At 42.4% G+C, this 27,653-nt stretch overlaps 1 protein-coding gene and 1 non-coding gene across 23 annotated transcripts in view; both read left to right on the top strand.

Annotated features, from left to right (window-relative positions):
- Positions 1-27,653, top strand: part of Ppip5k1 (diphosphoinositol pentakisphosphate kinase 1) — a 48,243-nt gene that overhangs the window by 5,939 nt on the left and 14,651 nt on the right. For 3 of the 22 annotated variants that reach the window (XM_071608185.1, XM_071608184.1, XM_071608197.1), the window contains 29 exons: positions 1,716-1,812; positions 2,090-2,264; positions 2,720-2,915; positions 3,340-3,430; positions 3,654-3,739; positions 4,053-4,207; positions 4,348-4,449; positions 4,912-5,073; positions 5,172-5,293; positions 6,346-6,447; positions 6,695-6,781; positions 6,884-6,959; positions 7,087-7,196; positions 7,283-7,365; positions 7,530-7,661; positions 7,827-7,948; positions 8,216-8,398; positions 10,757-10,898; positions 11,075-11,298; positions 11,601-11,728; positions 11,930-12,044; positions 12,461-12,568; positions 13,162-13,278; positions 13,417-13,581; positions 15,275-15,424; positions 16,039-16,129; positions 19,149-19,274; positions 19,978-20,040; positions 25,607-25,744. In XM_071608185.1, coding sequence (XP_071464286.1) covers positions 2,118-2,264; positions 2,720-2,915; positions 3,340-3,430; positions 3,654-3,739; positions 4,053-4,207; positions 4,348-4,449; positions 4,912-5,073; positions 5,172-5,293; positions 6,346-6,447; positions 6,695-6,781; positions 6,884-6,959; positions 7,087-7,196; positions 7,283-7,365; positions 7,530-7,661; positions 7,827-7,948; positions 8,216-8,398; positions 10,757-10,898; positions 11,075-11,298; positions 11,601-11,728; positions 11,930-12,044; positions 12,461-12,568; positions 13,162-13,278; positions 13,417-13,581; positions 15,275-15,424; positions 16,039-16,129; positions 19,149-19,274; positions 19,978-20,040; positions 25,607-25,744 — 3,523 coding nt within the window. In that variant the 5' untranslated portion in view covers positions 1,716-1,812; positions 2,090-2,117. The other 19 variants (XM_071608182.1, XM_071608186.1, XM_071608187.1 and 16 more) reach the window with 17 other exon arrangements.
- LOC114085098 (small nucleolar RNA U6-53/MBII-28) lies at positions 20,747-20,856 on the top strand. Its single transcript, XR_003581393.1, has one exon. It is a non-coding gene; the product is annotated as a small nucleolar RNA U6-53/MBII-28 (small nucleolar RNA).

Raw genomic sequence — 27,653 nt, 5'->3', positions numbered from 1 at the left:
TAGCTCTATCACTAAGCTCATTCATCATAGCCTTTTTAAATTTTTATTTTGAGTCAGGGTCTCTCTAAGTTGCCAGGACTGGCCTTGATCTTGTGATCCTCCTACCTCTGCTTCCTGAGTAGTTGGGATTACAAACTGTGTGTCACTATGCTAGGTCTGATTCATTTCACTTTTTTTTTTCCCTGGGTACTGGCGATTGAACCTAGGGCTTCTCACCCATGCTAGGCAAGAATTCTACCACTGAACTACATCTTGCCCTTTTATTTTTTATTTTGAGGCAGGTCTTGGTAAATTGCCAAGACTGGCCTCAAACTGAGATTCTCCTGCCTCAGCCTCCCAAGTTGCTGAGATTACAGGTGTCTGCCACTGCACTGGTTAACCTCCTAAATTCTGATTCACTTTACTATGTTTCATTTATTGCATTGTATCCATTCTTCTACTTATAACATCTAAATTGTTTTCAGTTTTTTTTCCATTAGCAACAGTGAGATTAAGGACAGCTGGGTGTAGTGGTACATGCTTGTAATCCCAGCAATTTGGGAGACTGAGGCATCTTAGTGAGGCCCTGTCTCAAAGAATATAAATGACTGGGGGTGTAGTTTGGTGGTAAAGAGCCCCAGGGTTCAATTCTCAGTACCCTCCCCCACCAAAAAAAAAAAAAAAAGAAGAAGGAAGAAGAAGGGGAGGAAGATGGTTAAGAACATGTCTTCTTGGGCTGGGGATGTGGCTCAAGTGGTAGTGCGCTTGCCTGGCATGTGTGCGGCCCGGGTTCGATCCTCAGCACCACATACAAACAAAGATGTTGTGTCCGCCGAAAACTAAAAAATAAATATTAAAAAATAATTCTCTCTCTCTCTCTAAAAAAAAAAAAAAAGAACATGTCTTCTTATGTAGGAGAATTTCTCTACAGCAGGGTTTCTGTACATTGTCACTACTGACATTTTGAACTGGGTAGGTCTTTGTTGTATGTGGATATCATATACATTTTAAAATGTTTAGCAGTGTCAGGTATGCTAAGCAAAAATGTCCCCTGTACAGCAAAATCACAACTGGTTGAGAAAGACTGCTCTAGCTGTGTATATATAAAAGTGCAACCGCCAGCTTGTTCTGACTCATTTTCCCTGATGTGAAGGACCTTGTCCTAGACTAGTACTGATATCAGGAGACAGTAACAAAACATTGAGATTAGAGTTTCAGAATGGACCAGAGACTGCTCTTTGGATGCTTGCATCATCTACCTCCCAGCCAGCACTAGACTTCTTTCCTTGAACTAATTTTCTGGACTTGGGCTTCTGTCTTTTAAGATGGAAGAGGTGAAGGGGAGACATTGGGAATTTTAATGTTCTATTATAATGCTTAGAACAGAGGGTGCCCTCAATGTTTTTTTTTAATATTTATTTTTTAGTTGTAATTGACACAATACCTTTATTTTTATTTTTATTTTTGTGGTGCTGAGGATCGAACCCAGGGCCTCTCATGTCCTAGGTGAGCACTCTACCTCTGAGCCACAACCCCAGCCCTCAATTAATGTTTTTTTTTGAGTTAATTCTTGGTAGAAACGAAGATGAAGTTTAAGGGCAAATGGCATCTGAATTGTCTCATTCCTTTATTCCTGAGTTAAATCCTTGAGTTCAGAATTACTGTGGCACAGGGTAGAAATATTGTGGAATTAATCCAGAATTTGAAATGTCACTCTTACTTTCTATTCTGGTAAGGAATCAACAATAGCCTTCCTTGAAGAACTGTCTTTCCCATTTGCTACCTGAAGTTAACATTGTTTCCTGCTGGCAGAATCAGGGACATGGGAGCACTGTAAGTCTTAATCTCCAGATCCTCTTAGCTTGGTTAGGGTGAGATGATCAGGGAAGAAAAGGGAAACTTTTCTTTTACAGTTCTTTTTTTTTTTTTTTTTTAAATTTCAAATCATTGCCCACAGCCTCCCTTCTTGTTGACCTTTCTTTCACATAGCTTTGTTTCCTGTTTCCACTTGTACCATGTAGTCCCCTTATTTTCTAGTTCTCCATACCCAATTCCCACTCATTGCTTGAAGGCTTAGATTCTGAACTGATGGGGTACCCCCTCTCTGCAGAACGGGATGAGTGGGTGTTCCGGCGGGGATGTGGTCATTGACGGCCAATGAGGACGAGAGCACCACTGCTCACTTCTTCCTTGGAGCTGGAGATGAGGGGCTGGGCACTCGTGGAACAGGCATGAGGACAGAAGAGAGTGACAGTGAGCTCCTGGAGGACGAGGAGGATGAAGTGGTAAGATTAGGGAAAATGATGTAACTTGGTGTTGGAGCCCCCATCATAGAGACTTGAGATCCTATGGGATAGAGACATCTCTCTGCTCTTTCCAAATATATAGACTGTCTGTCATAAACAAGCCCTATCCTGGTTTAGGGGAGGGACAGTGAGATGATTAATTGCTTCTCTTTGAAACCCCTGCCCTTTTGCCCTTCTCCTATTGTCTCATGGTTATTGGTTCTCTGACTATTCTGCTTGAGCATATATTTCCTATAGTGGAAAGCTCCTATTCTGTAGACAGTAGTAATCCCTAGACATGCCTCAACCTAGACCAAAGTTAGTAGGCATCCTTGGTCCCCAGTGTTAAAAGTCCTGAGAAGAAACTGTGCCCTAAAGAGATGAGATTGTGTTCCTTAATGAGGGTAATATAGATGGGAAGTTCCTACATTCCTGATAGTACTTTTTCTCTGTAGCCTCCTGAACCTCAAATCATCGTTGGCATTTGTGCCATGACCAAGAAATCCAAGTCTAAGCCAATGACCCAAATCCTAGAGCGACTCTGCAGATTTGACTACCTGACCGTTATCATCCTGGGAGAAGATGTTATTCTCAATGAACCTGTGGAAAACTGGCCATCCTGCCACTGCCTCATCTCTTTTCACTCTAAAGGTTGGTATCTGGAAAGAAAGACAGGAAAGGATGGTGGTGGGAATGCAGGATTGGGAATGAGGTTCTTACTGTCTTATTAGTAAAAAGGCCATCAGCTCCTCCCAACACTAGAGAACAGTGCCAAGGGATTTGCTTTCCCTACATCTTGGAGGAGTTGCTGGGTGTAATTAAGCCTCAGGATAGCTCTAAAACTGAGAATCTCTGACAGAGTTGGGTTTCTGGAAGGATCTTAAACATAATCTTTTTTTCCTGATGAATATCCTAGACTTAGGAAACTGGACAGAGGAATAAGTAAAGGGTTGGATGGGTAGAGGAGCTCAGTATCAGCTATGACCTTTAATGTGTCTCTCTGTCTCTCTTGCCATTTTCTTACCCTGTCTTTTTCACTTTCTTTGTTTGGTCTATTTCCTTTTTTCCATCCCAGGCTTTCCTCTGGACAAAGCTGTTGCTTACTCCAAGCTTCGAAATCCCTTTCTTATCAATGATCTGGCCATGCAGTATTACATCCAAGATAGGTATAGCTTTCTGTGGACCAGTGGGATGGATAACCCTGAGATCGTGCCCATTTAGGGAACCACTCTGGGAGGGGCAGAGTCAAACAAACATGTTTAATTTTTGTATCATACCCTATTGAGTTCTGTGCCCTGGTATCTTCCAGTTCCTATGCAAATGATATCCCTAGCCTCTTCCCTTAGTCAATCCCTACTTCTCCCAGCTAAATTTATTTGGGGGTGACAGGAGAGAGGTGTACCGGATCCTGCAGGAAGAGGGTATCGATCTGCCTCGATATGCCGTGCTCAACCGTGACCCTGCCCGGCCAGAAGGTGAGTACCTGCCCTTGCCTTGCTTTCCATGACTTAGCCCAGTGTCTGTCCTCTAAATATCTCCTATATACCACCTATCTATGTGGGACTTTGGTTATTGGATTATGGGTAGGATAAGAACCATGGGTCTTTGGACAAAGACTCAGACCTGTTACACAGATACTGTCATATCTATATACCACATATCTATATTACTATATCTGTTACTAAGAGATGGCCATAAAGTTTTGAGGGTTGTAAAGATTAAAACCCCAGGGAAATGGGAGTTGGAAATATTCTATAACCTTAGGCCCTACACACTCCCACCTTTTAGAGTGCAACTTGATAGAAGGTGAAGACCAGGTAGAGGTCAATGGAGCCATCTTTCCTAAGCCCTTCGTGGAGAAGCCAGTGAGTGCAGAGGACCACAATGTTTACATCTATTACCCCAGCTCTGCTGGAGGAGGAAGCCAGCGCCTCTTCCGTAAGGTGGGTGGGGACATTTGAGCATCTGGGAAGTTAGAGAGGTGGAAGGATGAGGATGATATTGTGAAGAAGGGGGCTGAAGGATTTGGGGATAGGGTGGTGGATTGAGGCAATGTTTTCTTTCCTTTCTTTTCTTCCTGAAGATTGGCAGCCGAAGCAGCGTTTACTCTCCTGAAAGCAGTGTCCGAAAGACAGGGTCATACATCTATGAGGAGTTTATGCCAACAGATGGCACAGATGTCAAGGTTATGGTGGACACAGGGATTTAAGATGTTACAAAGGTCTGGGTGGGGATGGGGTTCTTGGGAAGCCAGTGCATGTGGAAGGGGTGCTAGAAATTAAATGTGAATTCAGTTGGCTTTCAAATTCAAGTGAAGATAATGAATGGAGAATGTAGACATTCTTATTTATACTGTCAGAGCAAGGGCAAGGTGGCATGAGAAATGGTGTAGTGTTGATAAATTACTTTTTAGTGAGGACTAGATAATAGTGCTAGAGTTCTAAGAAGAAACCTTCCTAATAATGCTGCAGTTGGGCTCAATAAAAATAGTGTCAGTCTCCTTATTCTTAATACTCAGGGGTTTTTTGCTTTGACTTTGTTTTGTTTTGTTTTTACTCTGAAACTAGTCTACAGACCTAGTCCTCATATTGTCTTCTCATATACAGGGTGAGCTGTGGGCATACTCAGTGATGCTATGTACCTGCAGGTGTATACAGTGGGGCCAGATTATGCCCATGCTGAAGCTAGAAAATCTCCAGCTTTGGATGGAAAGGTTGAACGAGACAGTGAAGGGAAAGAGGTTCGATATCCAGTCATGCTGACTGCCATGGAAAAGCTGGTGGCCAGGAAGGTCTGCGTAGCTTTTAAGGTAGGGGAAGGACCATGGCATTTGTGGAATGAGGGAGACAGACAGGAGCAGAAGTCTGGGAAAGAGTCTTTTTTTCTCCTTGTCTCCTTCCCCTGCAGCAAACTGTTTGTGGATTTGACCTTCTTCGTGCCAATGGTCATTCTTTTGTGTGTGATGTCAATGGCTTCAGTTTTGTCAAGAACTCAATGAAGTACTATGATGACTGTGCCAAGATTCTGGGGTAAGAGACAGTAGTCTGTGCTGAGAGAATGAACTTAGAGAAAAGAGACAGAAAGCTTTTGCTTCTTAAAAAATATTGCAAAAAGGGCCAGGTGTGGTGGTGCTTGCCTGTAATCCCAGCCGCTGGGGAGGCTGAGACAGGAGGATCACAAGTTCAAAGCCAGCCTCAGCAACCACGCGAGGCATTAAAAACCTCAGTGAGACCCTGTCTCTAAATAAAATACAAAATAGGGCTGGGGATGTGGCTCAGTGGTCAAGTGCCCCTGAGTTCAATCCCTGGTACCCTTCCCTCCAAAAAATATTGCAAAAATTATTTAAGAGTGAAAAAGGAAAAAAAAAGCAAAAGGGCTTCTCATCCCCTTTGCTTTCCCAGGGCTGCAGTCCTCAGAGATGATAACTGTTAACAGCTTTAGACATAACAGATTATCTTTTTCTGCCATGTATAAATAAATTAGATTTATTTTACTTAAGATGATCATATTATGAAACTGTTCTGCAACTTGGTTTTTTTAAAAAAATCATCATATAATGTTTAAACTATTCAAAAATATGTAAGGAGTAATGAACATGGTGAACATCCATGAATGTAGTAGTGTTGGCTGAGCATTTACTAGCCTAAGAAATAAACAAGAATATAGGTGAGCCAGGTACAGTGGTGCATACTTGTAATTCTAGTGATTCAGGAGGCTGAGGCAGAAGGTTTACAAGATTGAGTGCAGTTAGTGAGATTGTCTCAAAAACAAACAAACAAACAAAAAACCAAACACTTCTGGGTTCAATCCCCAGCACTGCAACAAAGGGGAAAAAAAATAATATAGTTGAAGCCCCTTACACTCCTCCCTGGTTACATCCCCTCTTCCATGTCCAGAGGGAACCACAGTCCTTAATTTGCATTTATTTATATTTCCACCACCTATGTGAGGGTATATGTTTGCATGTTTTCAAACGTTTTATTAATGTATTCTTCTGTCACATTATTGTTTTTGTGCGCTTCATTCAGATTTATAGTACTGATTTGTTATTTTCACATTTTTTTCATATTTCTCCTTCTAGAAACACCATTATGCGGGAACTTGCCCCACAGTTCCAGATCCCATGGTCCATTCCCACAGAGGCTGAGGACATTCCTATCGTTCCCACCACATCTGGCACTATGTAAGTGAAAATAAAAAATCTGGAGTAACACTTGGGATTCCTTAAGCCAGACCAGTGGTTGCTCCTGACTCATGCCATCTAACAGGTAGAGCCTGGGTCTCTTCTAAGTAGTCCCCTTATCAGTACCTATATCCCTAATCTCAGATCCTTGCTCCTCTGTTCTTTGACGTGTCAAGTATGATGTGAGGATGGGGGGTGATGGAAGGTTGGGATAGGAGAGAGGCTCTGAGAACATTCCTTATCTTAGGATGGAGCTTCGTTGTGTCATTGCAATTATCCGTCATGGGGATCGTACCCCCAAACAGAAGATGAAGATGGAGGTGACACACCCAAGGTAGGAGAAATGTCCAAATGTACACAGGTCTTTGTGAGGGAGATTGGGTAGAGAACAAACAGCTCCTAAAAGCTTGATTTGTCTTGCTCCTTACTTCTTCAGGTTTTTTACTCTATTTGAAAAACATGGTGGATACAAGACAGGGAAATTAAAACTCAAGCGACCTGAGCAGCTTCAGGTAAGGTGGTGAATCTCACCAGAATGAGTGCTAGGAGAAAAAAGGTGTGGGGTTGATAAGAGATAGGGTGGAAGGGCAAGCCTCAAGGACATGGCCTCCTACATGGAGACCCTATTATTTCCTCTAGGAGGTCCTGGACATCACAAGGCTGCTGTTGGCTGAACTAGAGAAAGAACCAAGTGGTGAGATCGAGGAGAAGACTGGGAAGCTAGAGCAGCTGAAGTCCGTGTTGGAGATGTGAGAAAGGGGATAGCAGAAGGGAGCCTGTAACAGTGAGAAGTGAGGTACTAGGGCACAAAGTAAACTGTTGTTGTATCCTGCAGGTATGGTCACTTTTCAGGTATCAACCGGAAGGTGCAGTTGACTTACTACCCTCATGGAGTAAAAGCTTCTAATGAGGGGCAAGGTAAGATAGCCCCTCTTTCAATTATCATTCACATCTCTTGTTCTTAAACCTGTAGAGTGCCTCTACCTGAAATTACCTTTATGGTTTCCTCAGAAGTTCACCAGTTAGATGTTCATAATATTTTCCTTACATCTAGACCTACTCACTGCCCCATATTCTCTCAGATTCACAGAGGGAGGCTCTTGCTCCATCTCTGTTGCTGGTTCTGAAGTGGGGTGGAGAACTGACTCCTGATGGCCGTGTTCAGGCTGAGGAGCTGGGGAGAGCTTTTCGCTGCATGTACCCTGGAGGACAGGGTGAGTGTTGGGGTAAAATCCTTAGTAGGGCTGGAGTAAGATGATTAGAAAATAAGTCAGGGAAAATGGAAAGAGGCAATGGGGAAGTTAGAGAGGAATAGAATATTCTTTCCTCTATATGGGTACTTATAACAGTCTATTTCTGGTCCTTTCCTTTGCCCCCAGGTGACTATGCTGGCTTCCCTGGTTGTGGGCTGCTTCGTCTCCATAGCACTTTCCGCCATGACCTCAAGATCTATGCCTCTGATGAGGGCCGTGTCCAGATGACTGCTGCTGCCTTTGCCAAGGTGCCTATTATGGCTTTTTCACAGTCCCAGCGTCTATTAAGTAGAGAAACAGAAGGTTTGGAGAACTAGTTGGGAAATGTCAAAGTGTTTGTATACCAACTCAAAAGAAGCTATCACATTGTATACAACTGAAAAGAAGATGAGAATAGTTAGGGGGAGTAGGTCTCCTTGCTCCTCAACCAGCTCCTGTTTGCTCTCTGGAATAATCTAGGCCTAAGAGAACTGGCTTGGAAAAAAGAACTAATTGACCTTGGGCTTCCCCTTCAGGGCCTCCTGGCTCTAGAAGGAGAGCTGACACCCATTTTGGTACAAATGGTGAAGAGTGCCAACATGAATGGTCTCCTGGACAGTGATGGTGATTCCTTGAGCAGCTGCCAGCACCGGGTGAAGGCTCGGCTGCACCACATTTTGCAGCAGGATGCACCCTTTGGCCCTGAAGACTATGATCAGGTCAGGCTCTCCCTATTTCTGTGCCCCAAATACCCTGGATCCCAAGTTCCTAGAATTCTAAATAATAATAGTTATCAGTGTAATAGACTTATTACACGCCAAACATTGTTTTAGGTGTCTTACACATATTATCTTGTTAATCCTTATAGCAACTCTTGGAGATAAGTAAATGCCATAATTCTCTTATCCACAATTTCAAAAATTAAAAAGGTATTTATCAGTTTGACATCATTCATTTGGCAGCCAAACCCTACATGAATTGTCATAGGACTATTTATACTTCTTAAACTTCCTATTTAGTGTCAATAGTCATACATTTTGTTGCAGAAATATTAATGTGTTTGGTTATGCCCTAAATTGAGCTGAAGGCATTAAATAATGTATGACATAAACACTTTTAAACTTCTGAAGTTCAAAAAATTCCCACCAAATGTAGCTAATCCCAAGGACTGTGAATAGGAGAATGTTTCAGTTATCTCTTGTTATATAAGCCCCTGGGAGCTGGGGATATAGCTCAGTTGGTAGAATGCTTGCCTAGCATGCACAAGGCCCTGGGTTCAATCCCCAGCACCACAAAACAAACAAACAAACAAACAAAAAAACTATCCCCCAAACTTAGCAACTTAAAGCAATAGCCATTCCATTATCTCTCATAGTTCTGGGCTTTACTGGTCTAGCATTGGGTCTCTTCTGGGGCTATCTAGGAGGTTTGACTGGGGTTCTGGGATGGGTGGCTTTCTCCTTCTTCATGCTGTCCCTGTAATCTCAGGATTACACAAGTTTTCTTGTGGCTTCTCAAACATATAACTGAATTTCTTTTTTTTAATATCATTTTTTAATTGTTGTTGTTTATTTTTTTTATGTGGTGATGGGGATTGAACTCAGGGCCTCATGCTTGCTAGGCAGGTGCTTTACCACTGAGCTACTCCCTAGCCCCATGACTGAATATCTTAAATGATGCTTTAGGGTTCCCTTAACACAGAAATTTACCAGCTTTCTTAAAGCATAGACCCAGAATTAGCACAACATAAGTTTGTTATTTTTTATTGGTTAAGTAGTCACAGGGCCAGGCCAAGGGGAGAGTCAAGGGAAGGGAAGACAAAGAATTAATGATCACCTTTAATTACCACAAGGACTGTCGGAACTGTACTACTTTTCTCCCATTTTACAAATGAGGAAATATAAGCTCTAAAGAATTTAAGCAGCTTTTTCCAATATCACACAGCTACACAGCTAGTATGAACCCTAGGAGTCTAACTCCAGAGCATAGGCTGTTAATTACTACAATACACTGTCTCTCAGTATCAATCATAGTGGGTACCATTATCCAATGTGACCATCCTTTTTCTTGGGTATCCAGGCCACAGTTGACCAGGCAGTGGTTTTCCACTATTCCAATTCTCATTTCTGATAGGTTCTTTTTTTTTTAATTGTAGTTGGACACAATACCTTTATTCCATTCATTTATTTTTATGTGGTGCTGAGGATCGAACCCAGGGCCCCGCACATGCTAGGCAAGCGCTCTACCACTGAACCACAATCCCAGCCCCTCTGATAGCTTCTTTTAAAAATGATTCATTTTTAAAATTGTATCTTTTTAAACATTTTTAAGTGTACAGTTCAGTGGCAGTAGGCATATTCATATTATTCTGTAACTGTATACTGATAGGTGTATTTTTGGTGTGTTTGTGTGTGTGTGTGAGTGTGTGTGTGTGTGTAGTGCTTAGGAACCCAGGCAAGAGCTCTACCAATGAGCCACAGTCCCAGCCCTATGACAGGTTCTTAAATGAGTTACATAGCTAAATACATAACGTGTCTTTGCTGTGTTCTCCTCTGAGCAGGACTCAATAAGGGACAGAATCTTGCTGCCTTATTTTTCAATCTGTGTTCAATGCCAAATCTAAAAAATCTCCCTTGCTTCCTTTTTCTAGTAAGAATGAAACTTATGAGGCCTTAGGTAGACCTGTGCATCCTACCTAGAATCTTCTTCCTCCCCATTTCTCATTCTTTTTTTAATTTTTAATATTTATTTTGTTTGTTTGTTTTTGGCAGACACAACATCTTTGTTTGTATGTGGTGCTGAGGATCGAACCCGGGCCGCACGCATGCCAAGCGAGCGCGCTACCGCTTGAGCCACATCCCCAGCCCCCTATTTCTCATTGAATGTGACTGTCCTAAAAGCTTGAGTTGGAATCCAGTTCTGTGGCAGCACTTCTACTCTAGGTCCAGGCAATAAACACTCATAAAAACATTCTGTCGATGTTTTGTAATAATGTTATAGAGATTCTGTAATAAACTCACAGGAATCTGGGCAATCAGCACTAAACCTATCTTGCCTTTCTTCACTCTTCCTCACAGCTGGCTCCTACAGGAAGCACTTCCCTCCTCAACTCCATGACTATCATCCAGAATCCTGTGAAAGTCTGTGATCAGGTATTTGCCCTGATCGAAAACCTCACCCACCAGATCCGTAATCGGATGCAGGACCCCAAGTCTGTAGGTGGGTGTGAGTGCTACTGTCTTCAGGTACGGGTGCATTTCTCAGGCACTTGTGTGGACTTTCTTAAATGTCTGAGACAAGGCATCCTCATCCCTCTGGTTCTACTCCAGAGTTGTCAGGGTCTTTTGTTGGAGGTCAAATCTTTGGCTCTATCTGACTGCCTGCCTTCCTCCCAGACCTGCAGCTCTACCACAGTGAGACACTAGAGCTAATGCTACAGCGTTGGAGCAAGCTGGAACGTGACTTTCGACAGAAGAGTGGGCGCTATGATATCAGTAAGATCCCTGACATCTATGACTGTGTCAAGTATGATGTGCAGCACAATGGGAGTCTGGGACTTCAAGGCACAGCAGAGTTGCTTCGTCTGTCTAAGGCATTGGCCGATGTGGTCATTCCTCAGGTGTGTCTCATAAAAGTGATCTAGCCTGGGGATAAGGGCATTAGGAAAGGGAAAAAAAGATTTGGGAACCAGGGGAAGAAAAATTAGAGAAGTAATTAGTTAAGTTGTTAAAATTCTCAAGATCCACTCTGACTCTGGGTAAGTATAGAAGGCTAATTGAGGAGATATTTGGAGAGAGGAGAGGGAAAGTGGTGGATAGAAAAGAAGCCTTAGATCTGAGGCATGATCTTGGGGCTAGAAATATGAAGCAAGAGGAAAGCAAGATTCACTGAAGTACTTATTCCTGGCGCATGGCCCCTTAGGAGTACGGGATCAGTCGGGAGGAGAAACTGGAAATTGCTGTGGGCTTCTGTCTTCCACTATTGCGGAAGATACTACTTGACCTTCAGAGAACCCACGAGGATGAGTCTGTCAACAAGCTGCATCCCCTGTGAGGGAGGGCTGGGAGGGGTGATGGATGGAGGGAGGGGCATGTTGGGAACCCTTGGAAAATCAAGTCTGGGATGGCTTGGGCAGCCAAGAAAAAAGGGGATTCTGGGATGGAGAGAAGTCTTTGAGGTGGGAAAAATGAGTTTGTGGAAGCCTGAGGAAAGGATTCTCTGACTTCATGCTAATGTAATTGTTATCTCAGGTACTCCCGAGGAGTGCTCTCCCCAGGTCGCCACGTTCGAACACGGCTGTATTTCACCAGTGAGAGTCACGTCCACTCTCTACTCAGTGTCTTCCGTTATGGGGGACTTCTTGATGTAAGGATCCTCATTATTCCTTTAGTCTATGAACATCTATCCCCAGAATTCTTCTACTGTCTTCCTCATGCTGCTTCTCCTTTTTTTTTTTTTTTTTTGTGAAGTACTGGGCATTGAACCCAGAACCTTGCACATGCTAGTCAAATACTCTATCACTCAGCTTTCACCAGACCTTTTAATTTTTATTTTTAAAAATCTTATTTTGAGACAGGGTCTCTCTAAATTGTTGAGGCTAGCCTCAAATTTGTGATCCTCCTACTTCAGCCTCCTGAGTAGCTGGGATTACAGGCATGTGCCACCATGCCCAGCCTCATACTTCTTTTTTTCTGCAAACTTTCTCTATTCTCCTTGGCTCCCTGAACATTCCCTGACTCTCTGTCCTTGGGCATTGGCTTACCTCTTTTTGTGTTTGGTAGGAGACCCAGGATGCACAATGGCAGCGAGCTTTGGCTTATCTTAGTGCCATCTCAGAGCTCAACTACATGACACAGATTGTTATCATGCTTTATGAGGACAACACACGGGTGAGGAGCAAACAGGGTGGGATGAGGAGAGGGCCCCTTCTTTCTGCCTCCATTTAAAACTATCTTCTTATCCTTAGAATTTGTGGAATCCAGCTAAGTGTGGCACCTAGACACAGCATGGCACAGAGCATCCAGGAGGTTCCTATTGGAACAGAAAATATGTTCTGGGATGATGTTGAGCCAGAGAGATTACCTATAGCACAGTTGTGATGTTGGGGAGGATATAGAATTTGGGACATTATAATGAGTCTTTTTCCCTCAAATATGATTATATATATACTTTCTGCATCTGTCTCCACAAAGATGTCTTTAACATGCTGCTGAATGCACCATAGCAAAGTTGCAGTATTGTAGAACTAGGAGTTTGAAAGTCATGTGGAGTGGTGAACTATAAATGGTGGGAGGTGAGGGAATGAGGATCCAGTGACAGAGTATAGTTAAAGGGAAACTAAAACAGATCAGCCTCAGATTGGTGCAAGACCTCAGTCTAAAAGTTCAGGCCTGGATGTATCCTCTTGAGTTTCTCTCTGTTGCCCTTGCCTGCTCTTCCACCTCATACCCAGCTTTTCCCAATGGCCCCTTCTGTTCCATAGGACCCTTTATCAGAGGAACGTTTCCATGTGGAGCTGCACTTCAGCCCTGGAGTAAAAGGCTTTGAGGAAGAAGGCAGTGCCCCAACTGGCTATGGTTTCCGTCCAGCCTCTTCTGAGGTGGGTCAGAGGGCTGAGATATGATTTAGGAACCAAGTGGTGGGAAACTACAAACCATCCAGGACAGAAAAAAGGGTTGGGGAGTTTGAGATTTGGAGGCTGGAAGCTTTAACACCTATTCGGTCTGTTATGGAACAGAATGAAGAGATAAAAACAGACGAAGGAAGCACGGAGAACCTGTGCCCAAGGAAGGCACCAGATGAGCCAGATCGGGCTTTGCAGACCTCACCACAGCCTTCTGAGGGCCCTGGCCTTCCAAGAAGATCACCCCTCATCCGTAACCGAAAAGCTGGTTCCATGGAGGTAATGGAAGGGGCTTGGGAAGAAGATGAAGGGGTGGAAATATCCATGTATACTCTGAATCCTCTTGGAGTTATTCTTGGGACCTGAGTCTTCCTACCCCTGGTTGATATGTTTTACCCTAATCTCTCTTTCACAGCTGGTCCCCCAGTAGAACTTCTTTAAGCTGATTGCTACTTCTAATATTAAAGTTGCCAATGACTCGTGCCTGAGAGAGAATGATTTTAAATGACTAGGTTGAGGAGGACGCTGGATAGCTTTGAACAGGTGGTTCTTTAAAAGGAAATATATTAGAAACAGCATGATCTCTGGGCTTACATCCTAGTCTGATTCTTAGAAGCTGTATGACCTTGCCTCGATAACTAAACTTCTCTAAGCCTCATTCTTTTATCTATAAAATATAAGTAATATTCACTTTATAGATGCTTATTAAATGGTAACTATAGTAACAATACCAAAAGATGGCTCTCTCCATCTTTTTTTTTTCCACCTTGGGTAAAAATTATAGTGCAGACATGAGCAAACACCTGACACTTTAATGCCATTAGGGTTATATCTGTGTGTGGGCCTGTGCCCTGCCACTCTTTTGTCTCTAGTTCTGGTTCTTATTCTCAAGTCTAGAGAAAGGAACAGTTTTTAATCTCACATTGGGTTTATCTAATTGTCCTGGGGTTTTCATTTGATCTTTTTCCTGGAAACACTGTTTTATCTCTTTGACCCAATGATACTCTTTTTGATGCCATGATTTATTCCTCTCTCGGGGACTTTTCTAATTTGGATGCTTCTGTGACCCCATGAATTACTGTTCACTTGACTCTGTGCCAGATCTCTATCCTGGAGGAGTTTTTTTTTTTTTCCATTTTAGGGATTTCTTAGAAGAATGTACAACTGGCTTTCATAGGTCAGCCATAGGTTTCCACTTCAGATTTTGGAGAAAGCCAAGAAGAAACACAATGGTCTCTTTTCCAAAATCATCCTTTACTTCCTAATTATTTTAAGGTAGAATTGATGTTGATAATTCACATTGGGATATGCATTATTTTCTCCTTGAGGTTTAGGTGTAACTTGATGTCTACATTTCTCTACATACCCTACAGACTCATATGAAATTGATTAAATGGACAGAATGACACATCATCTTCCACAGAAAGCTGCTGCTTCACATTGAAATGTCTTCCCCACTGTCGTGGTCTGCTGGTCTGCCTGGCAGGATTGTGCTGGACCTCCTTTTTTCTTCTGGTCTAAGCACAAGAAGACATAGGCAAAGGAGAGCTCTCTGTGTATCATATCTTAGTCTTGATAATATTGTCTTCCTTCAGTAAGCTTCCACATTCCTTCTTTCAGTTACTGTGTTACTTAGACCCTGGCTCAGCCAGGATGATGGCTGCTTAGGATACACTCCTCAACATTGTAAGAAATCTTCTTTTTGCTCTTTGGTCACAAAGCTTTATTATAATAATATTTCCTCTCCTTGCTGTAGGTATTGGACTATCTTATCCTTATCAATGACATCCTTCCTCCCATCCCTCCTTCTTGTCATCTCATATTTTTGAACTGTTTTGACCTTCATAGCAGTTGTGCCCTAGGTGGTTATCCTCTCCAGCTCTATAACTGGCTCAGCTCTTTGGGCACTGGGGATTTGGGAGCCAGGAGGTTAAAGGAGCCGTGACCGGCTTTTCATCCGGTCTGATTGCAGGTCATGAACATGCAGTGCACGGGGAACCTGGACCTGATCCCCTTGAGGGGACGGCGCCGCCGGAGGTCAGGAGACCTCCCCCGGCCTTCCCCAGCCATCGGCCTACAGCCCCGGGCTGTGTCCACCACCCACCTGGCATCCTGCACACAGGTGTCCCTCCCTGTATCACTTTCCTTTCCTGTTTTCTGTCTCTGCTTTTTGGGATCTAAGGATATGAAACACTATCTAGGTGGGATGTGTGTATGTTAGGGATTGTGTGATTGGTCCTCATGGACATTGGAATAAATTGGTTTTATATATCCAGAAGTTAAATAGTTGGGAGTGGGGCACATTTGATGTAAATTAGAAACCTATGCAGTAATCACAGTTGTCCCATGGAAAAGAGGAGAGGGTGACCAGACTTTGTGGCTAAATCACTATAGTTGTCTTTCTGAGTCCTGGGGAGGGATAGATAAGATTAGGGACCCCAGTCTACTGAGAACTATGAATAATTGGATCATGATTTCTCAGATTTGGGGTGGGAGGGCTGTGAGGACAGTTATCTTAGGAATAGAAGTGACTTGTATAATAGAAGAATTCCCTGGACAGTTATCTTGCAAAAAAACACTCTCTGTTCTCTTTTCATTTCTCTTTCCTATAAAAATTCTTTGATTCTTTCAAATTTTCTGATGCTGCTTGGCTTTGTAGGGGCAAGAATTAAAAACCTGGGTTTTATACTTCTAGGTTGAGGTAGCAAAATAATAACATAGAGTCTTTTTCTGCAGGTGCTGTCTGAGACTTCGTCTTCAAGGCCTGGTGGCTATCGGCTCTTTTCATCTTCACGGCCACCAGCAGAGATGAAACAGAGTGGCCTAGGTATGGTTTTCTAGCATCTCTCACATATGGTGGAAAGGGTTGTCTGTCTGTTCTTCAGAGTTTTATTGTGGGAAATCTTTGTCATGGGAGGTGGGACCATCCAGTGAGTGGAACTGTCAGGTGGGGGTAGGGAGGATGAAGTGTGAGAAGCCATAGTTAAGTATGAACTTGTATCTCAGATGATTGTTTCCATCTCATGAAGGTGTCTGTCTTTTGGTTTTCTCCACAACCCCCCATTTCCCTGGCTGAATGGCATTTTTCTGGCTTTCCCTCTCATTCCTTATCTGCCCCTCCAGTCTACCTCAGACCTTAAGGGGCAGTGAAGACTCTGAACCTTCAGAGTTATCAGTGACAGAGCTTTAAATAGAGGTACTCATGATCCTCATAATTGTCATATTCCTCATATGGAGAACTTGTGCCATGTCTTCCTCTGAAGCCTGTGTTTTTCACATCCCTGTGCTGCCCACTCCTACCTCTATGCCCTGGCCTTTATCCTGTCCTAATACTGTAACTTTTTTCCTTTCCTTTTGGAAGATTGAGGGACAAATCTGAAACTGGTGTAGTGGCAGAGGCTTCTCTCAGGACTTTGAGGGAATGTCTCTTGATTTTTTTGATCCCTGGAAAGGGGTGGAGAACTTCATTCAACCTTTTCTAAGAACACAGACTGCAGGAAGAACCAAGCCACTGAGGGTATTGTATTCTTTGGGAGGGGGAGGTGGTCCTTGGGAGAGGCTGTCTCTGAACATGCTGCCGTGTCAACCAGTAACTAGAATTAGAGGTCAGAGATGAATGTGTGGGGTCTGAACTTGTTCCCCACCTTTTAAAATTTTGTCCTAATATTCTATTTAAATCTTCTCACTTTTCTGTTACCTTTGTCCTTAGTACCTAATTTCTTAGTTCCCAAATGGTCAGCATTTGAATCAGCAAGAGGGTGAAAGACTTTGGTCACTTTCCAGGCTAATTTTATGAGAGTTGGGTACATTTTAGATCCCTGAAATAGAGTAGATGGTTTGGGGCATGAGAAACAAATGACAAATGTGTATATCTGTGATACGGGCTTTTCTTCCCAGAAGTCCTAGTGAAGAGTAGATTTCAGATAGTCTGGAGAAGTGGGTAGGTATGTCTGGCCCAGTTAAATGGGAGTGATGTCAAGAATAAGGCATGGGTAATGGACACAGAACTGGTTGACAGATGGTGGTGGTAAGGTAGAGACCACTGGGCAGAACAGGATTGGCATGACTGCACTAGAAAATTTTTCAGTGGAGGAACTAAATGTAGGACAAAGCTTGGGGTGGTCTGGGATAAAGCCAGCTAGTGTTTGCTTTCCTGAATAAAAACAGACATATTTAGCAACTCTTATTGCTCTATGGCACCCAATTCTAGCATGAAAGATAGTGGAAATTGTTATAGAGAAATCCTGAATTTGGGGGTAGAAATTATTAGCTATCTGATCTTTCTGATTTCTCTGGTTCCCTTGAAACCATGGTCTCTTCTTTGTGAGCTCAAGGGAAACTGACCTTCTCTCCACTTTATTCATTTCCCCTATAAATATTAAGTCACCAGCCAAACTGAGGGTCTTGGCAAAGATAGATTTGAAAGTAGAGAGCAAATCCTAAAAATCTGGGTGTCAGTTTTACCTCTTCCTGACTATGGTAGTAAAGACCATGTAATTCTAATTTTATGCTAAATCAGATATTGGGGGCAGTGACTGGTTTGATTTAATCAATAAAACCTTATTTAATCAATAAAAACTTGATTCTTGCTGGGCATGGTGGTGCAGACCTGTAATCCCAGCAGCTTGGGAGGCTGAGATAGGAGGATTGCAAGTTCAAGGCCAGCCTCAGCAAAAGCGAGGTGCTAAGCAACTCAGTGAGACCCTGTCTCTAAATAAAATACAAAAAGGGGCTAGGGACGTGGCTCAGTTGTTGAGTGCCCCTGAGTTCAATCCCCAGTACCTCAAACAAACAAAAAAAAACTTGATTCTTCAAGTTTTGCTCCTCTGATTGACAGTAGAATTCTCTTTGCTTTCTTTGAACTTATATGTATGAAAATCTGGTTCTCATCATAGGGCTTACAAAACAATAAACTTTGAAGACAGAAAAAAAATGCCTGTTTTTATTGTTGTTTCCTGCTTTCCTTCTTAGTAGGATGCTTAGCCATAATAGGTATGCTCTACATATAATCAGCTTACTTTTCACATGCCTTCCAATTTGTGTCCATCTTGACTTCAGGAACTATACTGTTTTCTCTATGAAAAAATAAATTCTTTTCTATTAGAAAAGAACTGTACTATTAGTACAGTTGGTCCTCAGGATCAGGAGACCTAGATTCAGGTCCACCTTAGCTCCTAAAATACTGTGTGATCTTAAGAAAAGGAGAATACTTCTGGATCAGTTTCTTCATCTCTAACATGAGGAAGTCAAATAGATGGTCTCTTAAGTCCCTTCCAGCTTTAAAAATTCAATGAATCTTTTACTTTCATTCTTGAGAAATGTTAAAAAGGCCTGAAGATGGGGAATGTTGGATGAAGAAAGAATTGGAAGGGTGCCAGCTGAGTGCACAAAACATGTCTCTAGTTTCAAGAAAGGATTTTCCCTTTCAAACCTACAAGAGATTAGATTTCTGGGTTTCTCAAATCCTATATCATTTATATCCTCTAAAGGGCACTGAGTTTAATCTAGGGGAATCCAGAGGGACCTAGCTATTCTTGTAGGAATTCTGAGAGCCACTCAGAGAGCATAGTCTCTCTCTTTCAGTAGCTTTGAATACCATACTGACATGACTAACCCTGTATTTGTAGTGGCCTCTTTTCTCTGCCATGTAGATCTTCAGGAGAATTCTCACTTTGCTTGCTGAGTGTGGCAATGGACAGTAGTGAATGCTGTTTGTGGTTACATGGAGTGGCCAAGTGTAGTGGTTTTGAATGACTGTGTGTGTGTGTCTTGATGTTGTCCTGTGAAGTTCTGTATACTTCTCTGTGCAGCTTTGTGTGGCTACTAACACACTCCCGGCCTTGCAGGCTCACAGTGCACAGGGCTGTTCAGCACCACAGTGCTGGGTGGCTCCTCCAGTGCCCCGAATCTTCAGGACTACGCGCGCAGCCATGGCAAAAAGCTACCACCTGCCAGTCTGAAGCATCGAGATGGTATGTGGGTGGGTTATGGGGGGCAAATCTTTTTTTTTTTTCACTTGTCTCCCCGCAAGGACACAGCTCCAGAACTATTCATGCTTAAGATGGCACTGAAAATGGCATTATAACAAGTTTTCTTCATCAGTAATAAATGGAAGAAGAAACCAGGACCCCTTCCACCCCTCCATTTGCATTCCCTCTCACCATACAAATACTACTTATTTATGCTTATCCCTTCATAATCTCCTACATACAGGCTTGCTGCATCAATTTGTACTCTTTCCTGGATTCTGGCCTATAGGGGTGAGGACCAAGAGAATAATCCATGGTCAGGAAGAACACAGTGGATTCTTGATTAAATTCCAGGAAAGCAGGGTTAGGAAAGTAGCTCAGTTAAGGTAGAAAAGATGTATGGAAAGAGATTGGGGAAAGGGAGGAATGTGTCTGCAGAGATTTTCTTTTTTCCAGATGACCAGAAAGAGGACATGATGGTGAAATTAGTGTTGTTTGTGGGACTGTATTGTTGTAGAGGTGACACAGATTACTGAGAGATTACACCAGAGGACAAGATTAATATATGGTAGCTAGGAATCTTAAGGGGTGGGAATGGGATAAGGCCATATAACTAATTAAAGAATAGACTGTACTGTGGGCAAATTCCAAAGCAGAGGGTGGGGACAGGGGTGGGTATAATCCCCATGATGTCTTTTCTCCCCAGAGCTCTTGTTTGTCCCGGCCGTAAAACGATTTTCTGTGTCGTTTGCAAAGCATCCGACTAACGGTACGTTTGCTTCTGACTCAACATCATTCCTCCTCACCATGTCACCTCCAGACACTTAACCTCTGAGTTCTGACACTGACTTTGCCTCTCCTTCCACTGTGTTGACACCCTCCTGTTTCTGAATGAGCTACTCACTAAGTGTTCCTAATGGGACATTTCCCTAGTGACAACTTTAGCCTTGGCTGCAGCCTGGTTGACCTATCCCTGTGGCAACTCAGATTCTTACTTCCATAATCACCATCATCACCATTATGTCTTTTTTGTCAGCATCACCATCAAGACATTGATTAGATCTCTCCTTTTCCTATCACATGACTGCCAGGCTGAATACAGCCGATAATGAATGGTTCCCCTTCCTAGAAAGAATAGCATTGCCTAGATTGGGCCCATTTCTTTTACCCCACCCATTTCTCACTTTATGTAATTTTAATCTTCCTGGGTTTTTTCTCCAACTCTTTTGATGGGGTGGATTACTAGTTTGTTTCTCTTTTAGAGTAATGTTGCTGTTGCCAGGTCCCAAGCCTACCTATAAAGTCATTTGTCTCAAAGATATAGTTTCCCATCTCCATATTCCTATCTTCCTGCCATTGTGTGTACTTTGTGTGACTCTCGTGCTCCTGACATCTGCTTTATGTTACTACTAACCTAGTGCCTGGGCCTAGAAAACAAGAGCCCAGATTGTTTTGGGATAAAAGAGGGAAAATAATCCCAGTGATAAGTTGCCACGCTAATACGGAGCCACCAGGTAGGGCAATGTGGCCCTGGTTTGGGTGCCAGTGAGTTTAACAAAACTTCTCAAATGCAGACCTGAGGGACATGTTAAAAAAATACACTCATATATATGTATTTATATATACATGCGCGTATATATATATATATAAAGTAAAGAGGGAATATAAAAGGAGTTGGAGGTGGGGAAGTAGCAGATAAAGGAGAAAGAACTATACCATGAGGATTTTTTCCTTGGTGGTTTTGTATGTATGTGTGTTTGCGTGTGTGCACATGCTCTAGGGATTGAACCCAGGGCCTCACGTGTGCTAAGAATACACTCTACCACTAAGCTAGACCCCTAGCCCCTGTATCTTGAATTTTTAAAGGTAGTTTCCATGTGGTCCTAGCCTACCTATGGCAAAACTGCCTAAGAGAAGCTGGAGGAGTTGAGATGTCTGCAGGGGATCCCAGGGAAGCTTAGGAAAGAATAATATCTCAAGATTTTTGAAGAACTGGGTCTGCTCACACTAAGGTGGGTGAGTTTGGAGATCTGTATAAATGAAAACCTGAAAGGTTAAGGTCTGTTTGCATGTTTTTCTGGATTCTGGCTAGTAGTGTATAACAGGAGAACTCAAGGTTTATTCCCTGTTGAGTTTTTATCTTTTATATCCTTAGTTTTCTCTGTATTAGTCTTATCCTCAAGGTAAATCTAGTTTTGTTAGATATGGTTTTCTTCTTTCCAAGAGCTAAGACTCTCTGAGGAAGATAAAATTAGTCTGGTTTCCTGGCTAGGAAACCTCCCCATGCTGATATCCTACTGCTTAGCCAGTGGCAGGTTTTGGATTTTAGCCTAGTCAGGTCATACATCTCTACTAAACACTGGTGAAATCTCTCCTTAGGTCAACAAACCTGTATTTGCTTAATTTATCCCCATCCCCAGACCCCCACTTGTACCTGTGGCAGAAATCCCCATTCAGAGTGATATGGCTGTGCCTACTCATTTAGCTTCAAGCTTTTCTGGCCTTCATGTGCCATAGGCATCTCCAGAATAGAACAATATACACCAACCCCCAACTCTGTCACTCAGATTTAAGGTCCACAATATAGTACTAGGTGCTGGGGCCCCTGAAATGAGAGATAAATCACATATCTCTAGATCCTTAGGTTTTATTAAAAAAGATCCAAGTTCATAAAACAGATCCTCAAACTATATCTCCAGTTCCCTGAAGCCTTGGTTGGCAGACTCATCAGCTGAAGAAAACAAGAATTAATTTTACCATAAGGAGGAGAGGAAGAAAGACCTGGACAATTCAGGTATAGTGCAGGAGAACAAATTCAAGGTCTCCTCCAACACTTTGCATACTTTAGGGGTTTTCTGGCCTCCTTTGTTTTTCTTGTGCTTGAACTTGGAGGCTAATGTGCCTTAGAAACTAGAATCTGGGGTCTGTTGGCAACAGAAGAAATTTTTGTCTCTTGCTGAAGATTCTGTAGATTTAATTTGGCCCTTAGAACAATATGAGAGCTCTGCCCCATGGCCAAGATCTTGCTTGACCCAGCAAGCACAGAGTGGATGCTGTGTCTACAATTGCTTGTGGTAGATTATACACAGCAGTATGCCAGCCTACTCTTATTATCATCATCTCCTTGCATGATGTCTAGCTTTGAAACAGCAGCTTGAAAAACTGGACCTGGCTTTCAAAAGGAGACAAGATAATGCTTTCTTCATACTTGGACAGAAGCATAGCCCTTGGTCTCTTCCTGCCTCTGTTCCTGATAAGCTTCTGTGGCATCCCTGACTACATCCAGCATACAAATGTGCCTGTTACTAAACTGTATGCTGAACTCACCAAAGTAAATTAATAAAGTAGGAGAGAAACTGTGGCTTACCCTCATCCAGAGTATCAGAATATGCCTAATGGATTTGTTAAGCCCATTATCTTCTAGGGACCCACGCGACTGTGTGACCGTTGGTAAAGTTGGTTCTCATCAGACTAGTCTGGGTAGAGCTGAATTATTTCTTGACATACAAACTAAAAGTCTCTAGAAACCATATTTTCATGGGATCACCCTATGGAACTAGCTCTGGTCTGGGAGTTCTGAGCAGTCATCCTCACCTGCCTTGATCCTACCTTTTCTATACCAACATCCTGAACTCAGGTTCTTACTCATCCTCACATCAGGTCTTATAACCCCATGCCTTTTCCCCAAGAGCTTTCCCTGTTATTCTTCTTATACTTACCCCACCACATATCTTTCATTGCTTTTTAGCCTTTTTCAGCCAAATCCCATGCATCCACAAAGTTTGACAACCAGCTTAAATAATGAGGAGTTCAGAATCAAAGCTTTTCCATTCATCAGCTGAAAAAAGTTCAGTTAGACTCATCAGCATAGGAAGAAAACATAAAATGATCTCTTTTGGCTTCTGTAATGGCTACATTGTCCTCAAGAACTGAGATTTATGCATTCATTTAAAAAATATTTATTTGAGTAAGGTAAAGGATGATTAGTCAACATTGAGAGTTTCAAAAACAGATTCAATTTTTTACATGCACTATTTTAAAGGAGTCCTACATCTGGTTTCCTACTAGTCTTTTGTGCCAGCTTCATAGTGCCAGCCCTGACTACATCTATCTTGGAATCTGGTCCAGAGAGCCTGGCCTGAGCCTTCAGGAGAATTTTTAGCTTTAGGTGTATCTTGATACTTAATAGAATTCTTGACCCCCCTTCTCTGAGTGACTTTGAATCATTCCATCTCTATCCCAACCTCATTAATCCATTTGTCTGAGAAGTGGGCCCTAATTAGAGTTTTCCCAAGAATGACCAGGGATACTAAAGCCCTACTCAAAGCTACCAGTGACAGAATTTCCAGCTTACTCTGTCCAGAATGATGTGACTACTCTCTGGAAGTACTGACTGAATTATGCTCAAGAAGGAAAGGGAGGACCTTGTATGATAAGGTCTCATTTGTCCTTTCTTTTATTCTCACTGTGTGATGTCAACATTCTTCTTTGCTGCAAGAGATGCCCAATGGCTCTGACCATCTCTGCTTCTCTCTTAGCTTACCTTGGATCGAGTGGCCCTCACCTCCCAGTAATCCTTGTGCCAGTCAGTGCCCCCCTCATTGTCTCTCCCTCTTCTCTTTCTTTATCTTTGTGCTTCCTACCATGGTTCCCCCACCCCCTCCAGAACTGCTAGATGACCAGCACCCTGTGGTCCGGTTGCTGCGCAGTTTTTCCTCTGACTGCCCAGGGGGCCGGCCAGTCTCCTTGGATGCCACGCTGGCGCATCACCTGCACCAGTGCTCCTACCACCTGCGCCTCTTCCGGAACTGGCTGCGCTCAGGCCAGGATGACCCCGAGTGCCTCTACGGTACCCCCTGCCACAGGCTGGCTGCTGCCACTACCCTGGCTGGGACTGATTGCTTTGCTTATTGCACTTCTGGCAGGAGAGCCCATCTAGTCCTTTCTCCTGTTTTCCCCAAAGTTATGTGACTTGCATTTAGTTGCTTGGATGGGACTGGAGCCAGTCTGCCTGGTAGCTGTAGCATTGGCTGCTCATCCCCTTCCTATTCTCCTTTGTCACTGCCCGCTAATGTTTCCCATTCCCTAATCTGTTCGGTAGAGGTGTAATCTCTTGCCCTAGAATCTTTTCTTATCTTTATAACCCTCTACTACAACCAGTTTCAAAACCAGAGGTTTTTCTAACCACCCCGAGGAGCTAGAGACTCCTCTGTGCACCCCTGCCACTAGGTTATGGGGAAACAAAGGCACAGAGGCCTCAATTAAATTCTTGAGGCAAACAAAGGCCAAAGGTTAGAAAATGATCAGATATGATCATTTTGAATTGTAGGTTTTAGTTGTTGGTGAACAGGAGGCCAAGTCTGCATAGATATTGCTGCCCTGCCTACCCTTTGTCCTTTTAAGGAGATGTAGAAAAGACATTGGAAAGACTGGGTACTGAAAAAGTGGCTGGAATGCATGTTTCTTGATCCTTCAATGGGAACATTGTTTCTATCAGTAGTCCCTGGAAGTAGGGTTACACATTTAGGTTTACCTTTGATCCTACCCAGACTAGTAGACCTATATTAGAATTGTTGGGTTTAAAGCATAGTTATAGTGTAGACTCCTTTTTCTAGGAGTTTTCCTCATTTATTGATGGAATATACAGATCCAAACAAATCTAGGATCTTCTAATAGAGCAGATGGGAAAAGCTTTGATGTGATGGAAATGACCAAGAAAGAACTTCCATCCCCCACCCGTTCATGCATGTGGTTTTCCTTGGCTGAGCTTCATGTGTATTGCATGCCCTCCAGTTTGCATCCAAGTATTCTAGCCTTTCTACCCATATCCTAAATTTGCATGAACCCTGCCTCCCTCAGATTTCATGCCCTCCTCCTTAATCTAGTTTTCTTGTTCATGATACCTGAAATCTGCTGTTTCTTCCCAGCTCCATGATCTCCCTGCCTCATGTTAGATCTACAGTTTCACTCCTTACCTGTGGATCCTTGTTTTATTTCCCTAGAAATTGCAAGAGCAATGTTAGTGCTTACCCTACTGGGCTTCTATTGATTTTTCCAGGGGACATTGCAGGCTATCCATAGATAGGATCAGAGGTGACTTGATTCACCTGGAAGCTTTAATAGATAGAATTTTTAGGAAATCTGGAGGTGAGAAAAATAGACTTTCCCTAGGGGCTCTAAAGAGTTCCCTCTCCTGGGAATCTTGGATACCCCACATTCTAAAAGCCACGGACTCTCCTGATGGCTCTCAGGGACTGTCCATGCTTCCTTGGCCAATTTAATTGGGTTCTACCTGATAAGAATAACATTGACTTTCCTCATCTTTTTTCCAACAGGATTTGAAGGGTGCTCCATGGTACCTACCATTTACCCACTGGAAACACTGCATAATGCCCTTTCTTTGCGTCAAGTGAGTGAATTCTTAAGTAGAGTCTGCCAACGCCACACAGATGCCCAGGCACAGGCATCTGCAGGTATGGAGAGTACTCTTATTTTGTACCCCTGTCTCTACTTCCATTCCCATGATTCCTAGAAGACCTGAAAGTAATAAATTAAAAACAGGTACTCCATAAAAACACAAAAGTAGACTTGAAAATATGTATAATCATATAGGCCAACTAAACATCACAGAAATATTACTCCTTCCTAAGTTAATTTCGATGTTTAATGATTCCAATTAAAAACACAAGGGCTGGGGTTGTGGCTAGGCGGTAGAGCACTCACCTAGCATGTGCGAGGCCCTGGGTTCGATCCTCAGCACCACATAAAAATAAATAAATAAAGATATTGTGTCCAACTAAAAAATAAATATTAAAAAAAATCACAAATCAAGGACTGGGGTTGCGGCTCAGTGATAGAGTTCTTGCCTAGCACGTGCATGGCACTGGATTCGATTCCTCAGCACCACATAAAAAAATGAAGATATTATGTCCATTTACAACTAAAACTATTTAAAAAAAAACCCACAAATCAATTCTTAAATTCTCTTTGGAAAACAAATAAATGAGGGCTAGGGTTGTGGCTCAGAGGTAGAGCGCTTGCCTAGCATGCATGAGGCACTGGGTTCAATTCTCAGCACCACATAAAAATAAAATAAATGGGCTGAGATTGTGGCTCAGAGGTAGAGTGCTCACTAGCATGCGTGAGGCACTGGGTTCGATCCTCAGCACCACATAAATATAAAATAAAGACATTGTATTCACCTATAACTAAAAAATAAATATTAAAAAAAATTAAAATAAAATAAAGATATAGTATCAACCTATAACTAAAATAAATAAATATTTTTTAAAAAGACAAATAAGCAGCAAGGTATGATGGCGCACACACCTATAATTCCAGCAACTCAGGAGGCAGAGGCAGGAGGATCATAAGTTTGAGGCTAACCTCAGCAACTTAATGAGTCACTAGGCAACTTAGTGAGATCCTGTTTCAAAATAAAATGAAAAATAAAAAGGAATTGGGATGTAGCTCAGTGGCAAAGGGCCCCTTGAATTCAATCCCCAGTATACACACACACAAACACACACACACACACACACACACACAAAGGCAAGGATAGCAAAGAAAACCTTGAAGAATAATAAAAGGATACTAGCTTTACCACATTTAAAAAATATTCTCTGATCCCAATTTCTTGGGAAGCTGAGACAGGAGGTTCATGAGTTTAAAGCCAACCTCAGCAATGGCAAGGCACTAAGCAATTCAGTGAGGCCCTGTCTCTAAATAAAATACAAAAATGGGCTAGGGATGTGGTTCAGTGGTTGAGTGCCTCTGAGTTCAATCCCTGGTACCTCTAAAAAAATTCTATAAAATGTATATAATAAAAACAGTGTGATTGATACAAAAATAAACAGTAAAGCCAAGGAAACAAAATAGAAAATCTAGAAATAGATAATATTAGCATTCAAAATACTTGGTAAAAGAGAGTCTTTTTTAAATAAGTAGACTAGGGCTAACTAGCTATTTGACCAAAATTAAAATCAACTTTATACTCTGGAAAATAACAAAAGTTTGCAGGAAGTAGTAAAATGCTGATTCAAGAGAGAGGTAACCTGGGCTGTGGATGTAGCTTGGTGGTAGAGCACTTACCTCATGTGTGTTGAGGTCTTGGGTTCAGTTTCCAGCACAAGAAAACAATAATTACTACATTGGTAAATGTAAAAGCCAGCATTATTATATTTTGTTTTGTAACTCTTTTTTTTATTATATATATGATTTAACATACAAATGTTTGAAAGAATCACTGTGTCTATATTAATTCACAGACTTGCACACAGATGTAATCTGTGGTAAAAACAACATAAGGTGAAGACGGAGCTTTATAGCAGTAGAGGTTTTATATGTTACTGAAGCTAAATTGCTATCAAATGAAACTACATT

The sequence above is a fragment of the Marmota flaviventris genome, chromosome 2 (genome assembly GCF_047511675.1).
Source record: "Marmota flaviventris isolate mMarFla1 chromosome 2, mMarFla1.hap1, whole genome shotgun sequence".
Taxonomy (NCBI): Eukaryota; Metazoa; Chordata; class Mammalia; order Rodentia; family Sciuridae; genus Marmota; species Marmota flaviventris.
Note: the sequence above shows the minus strand (reverse complement) of the source record. Positions and strands in the feature narration are given on the sequence as shown.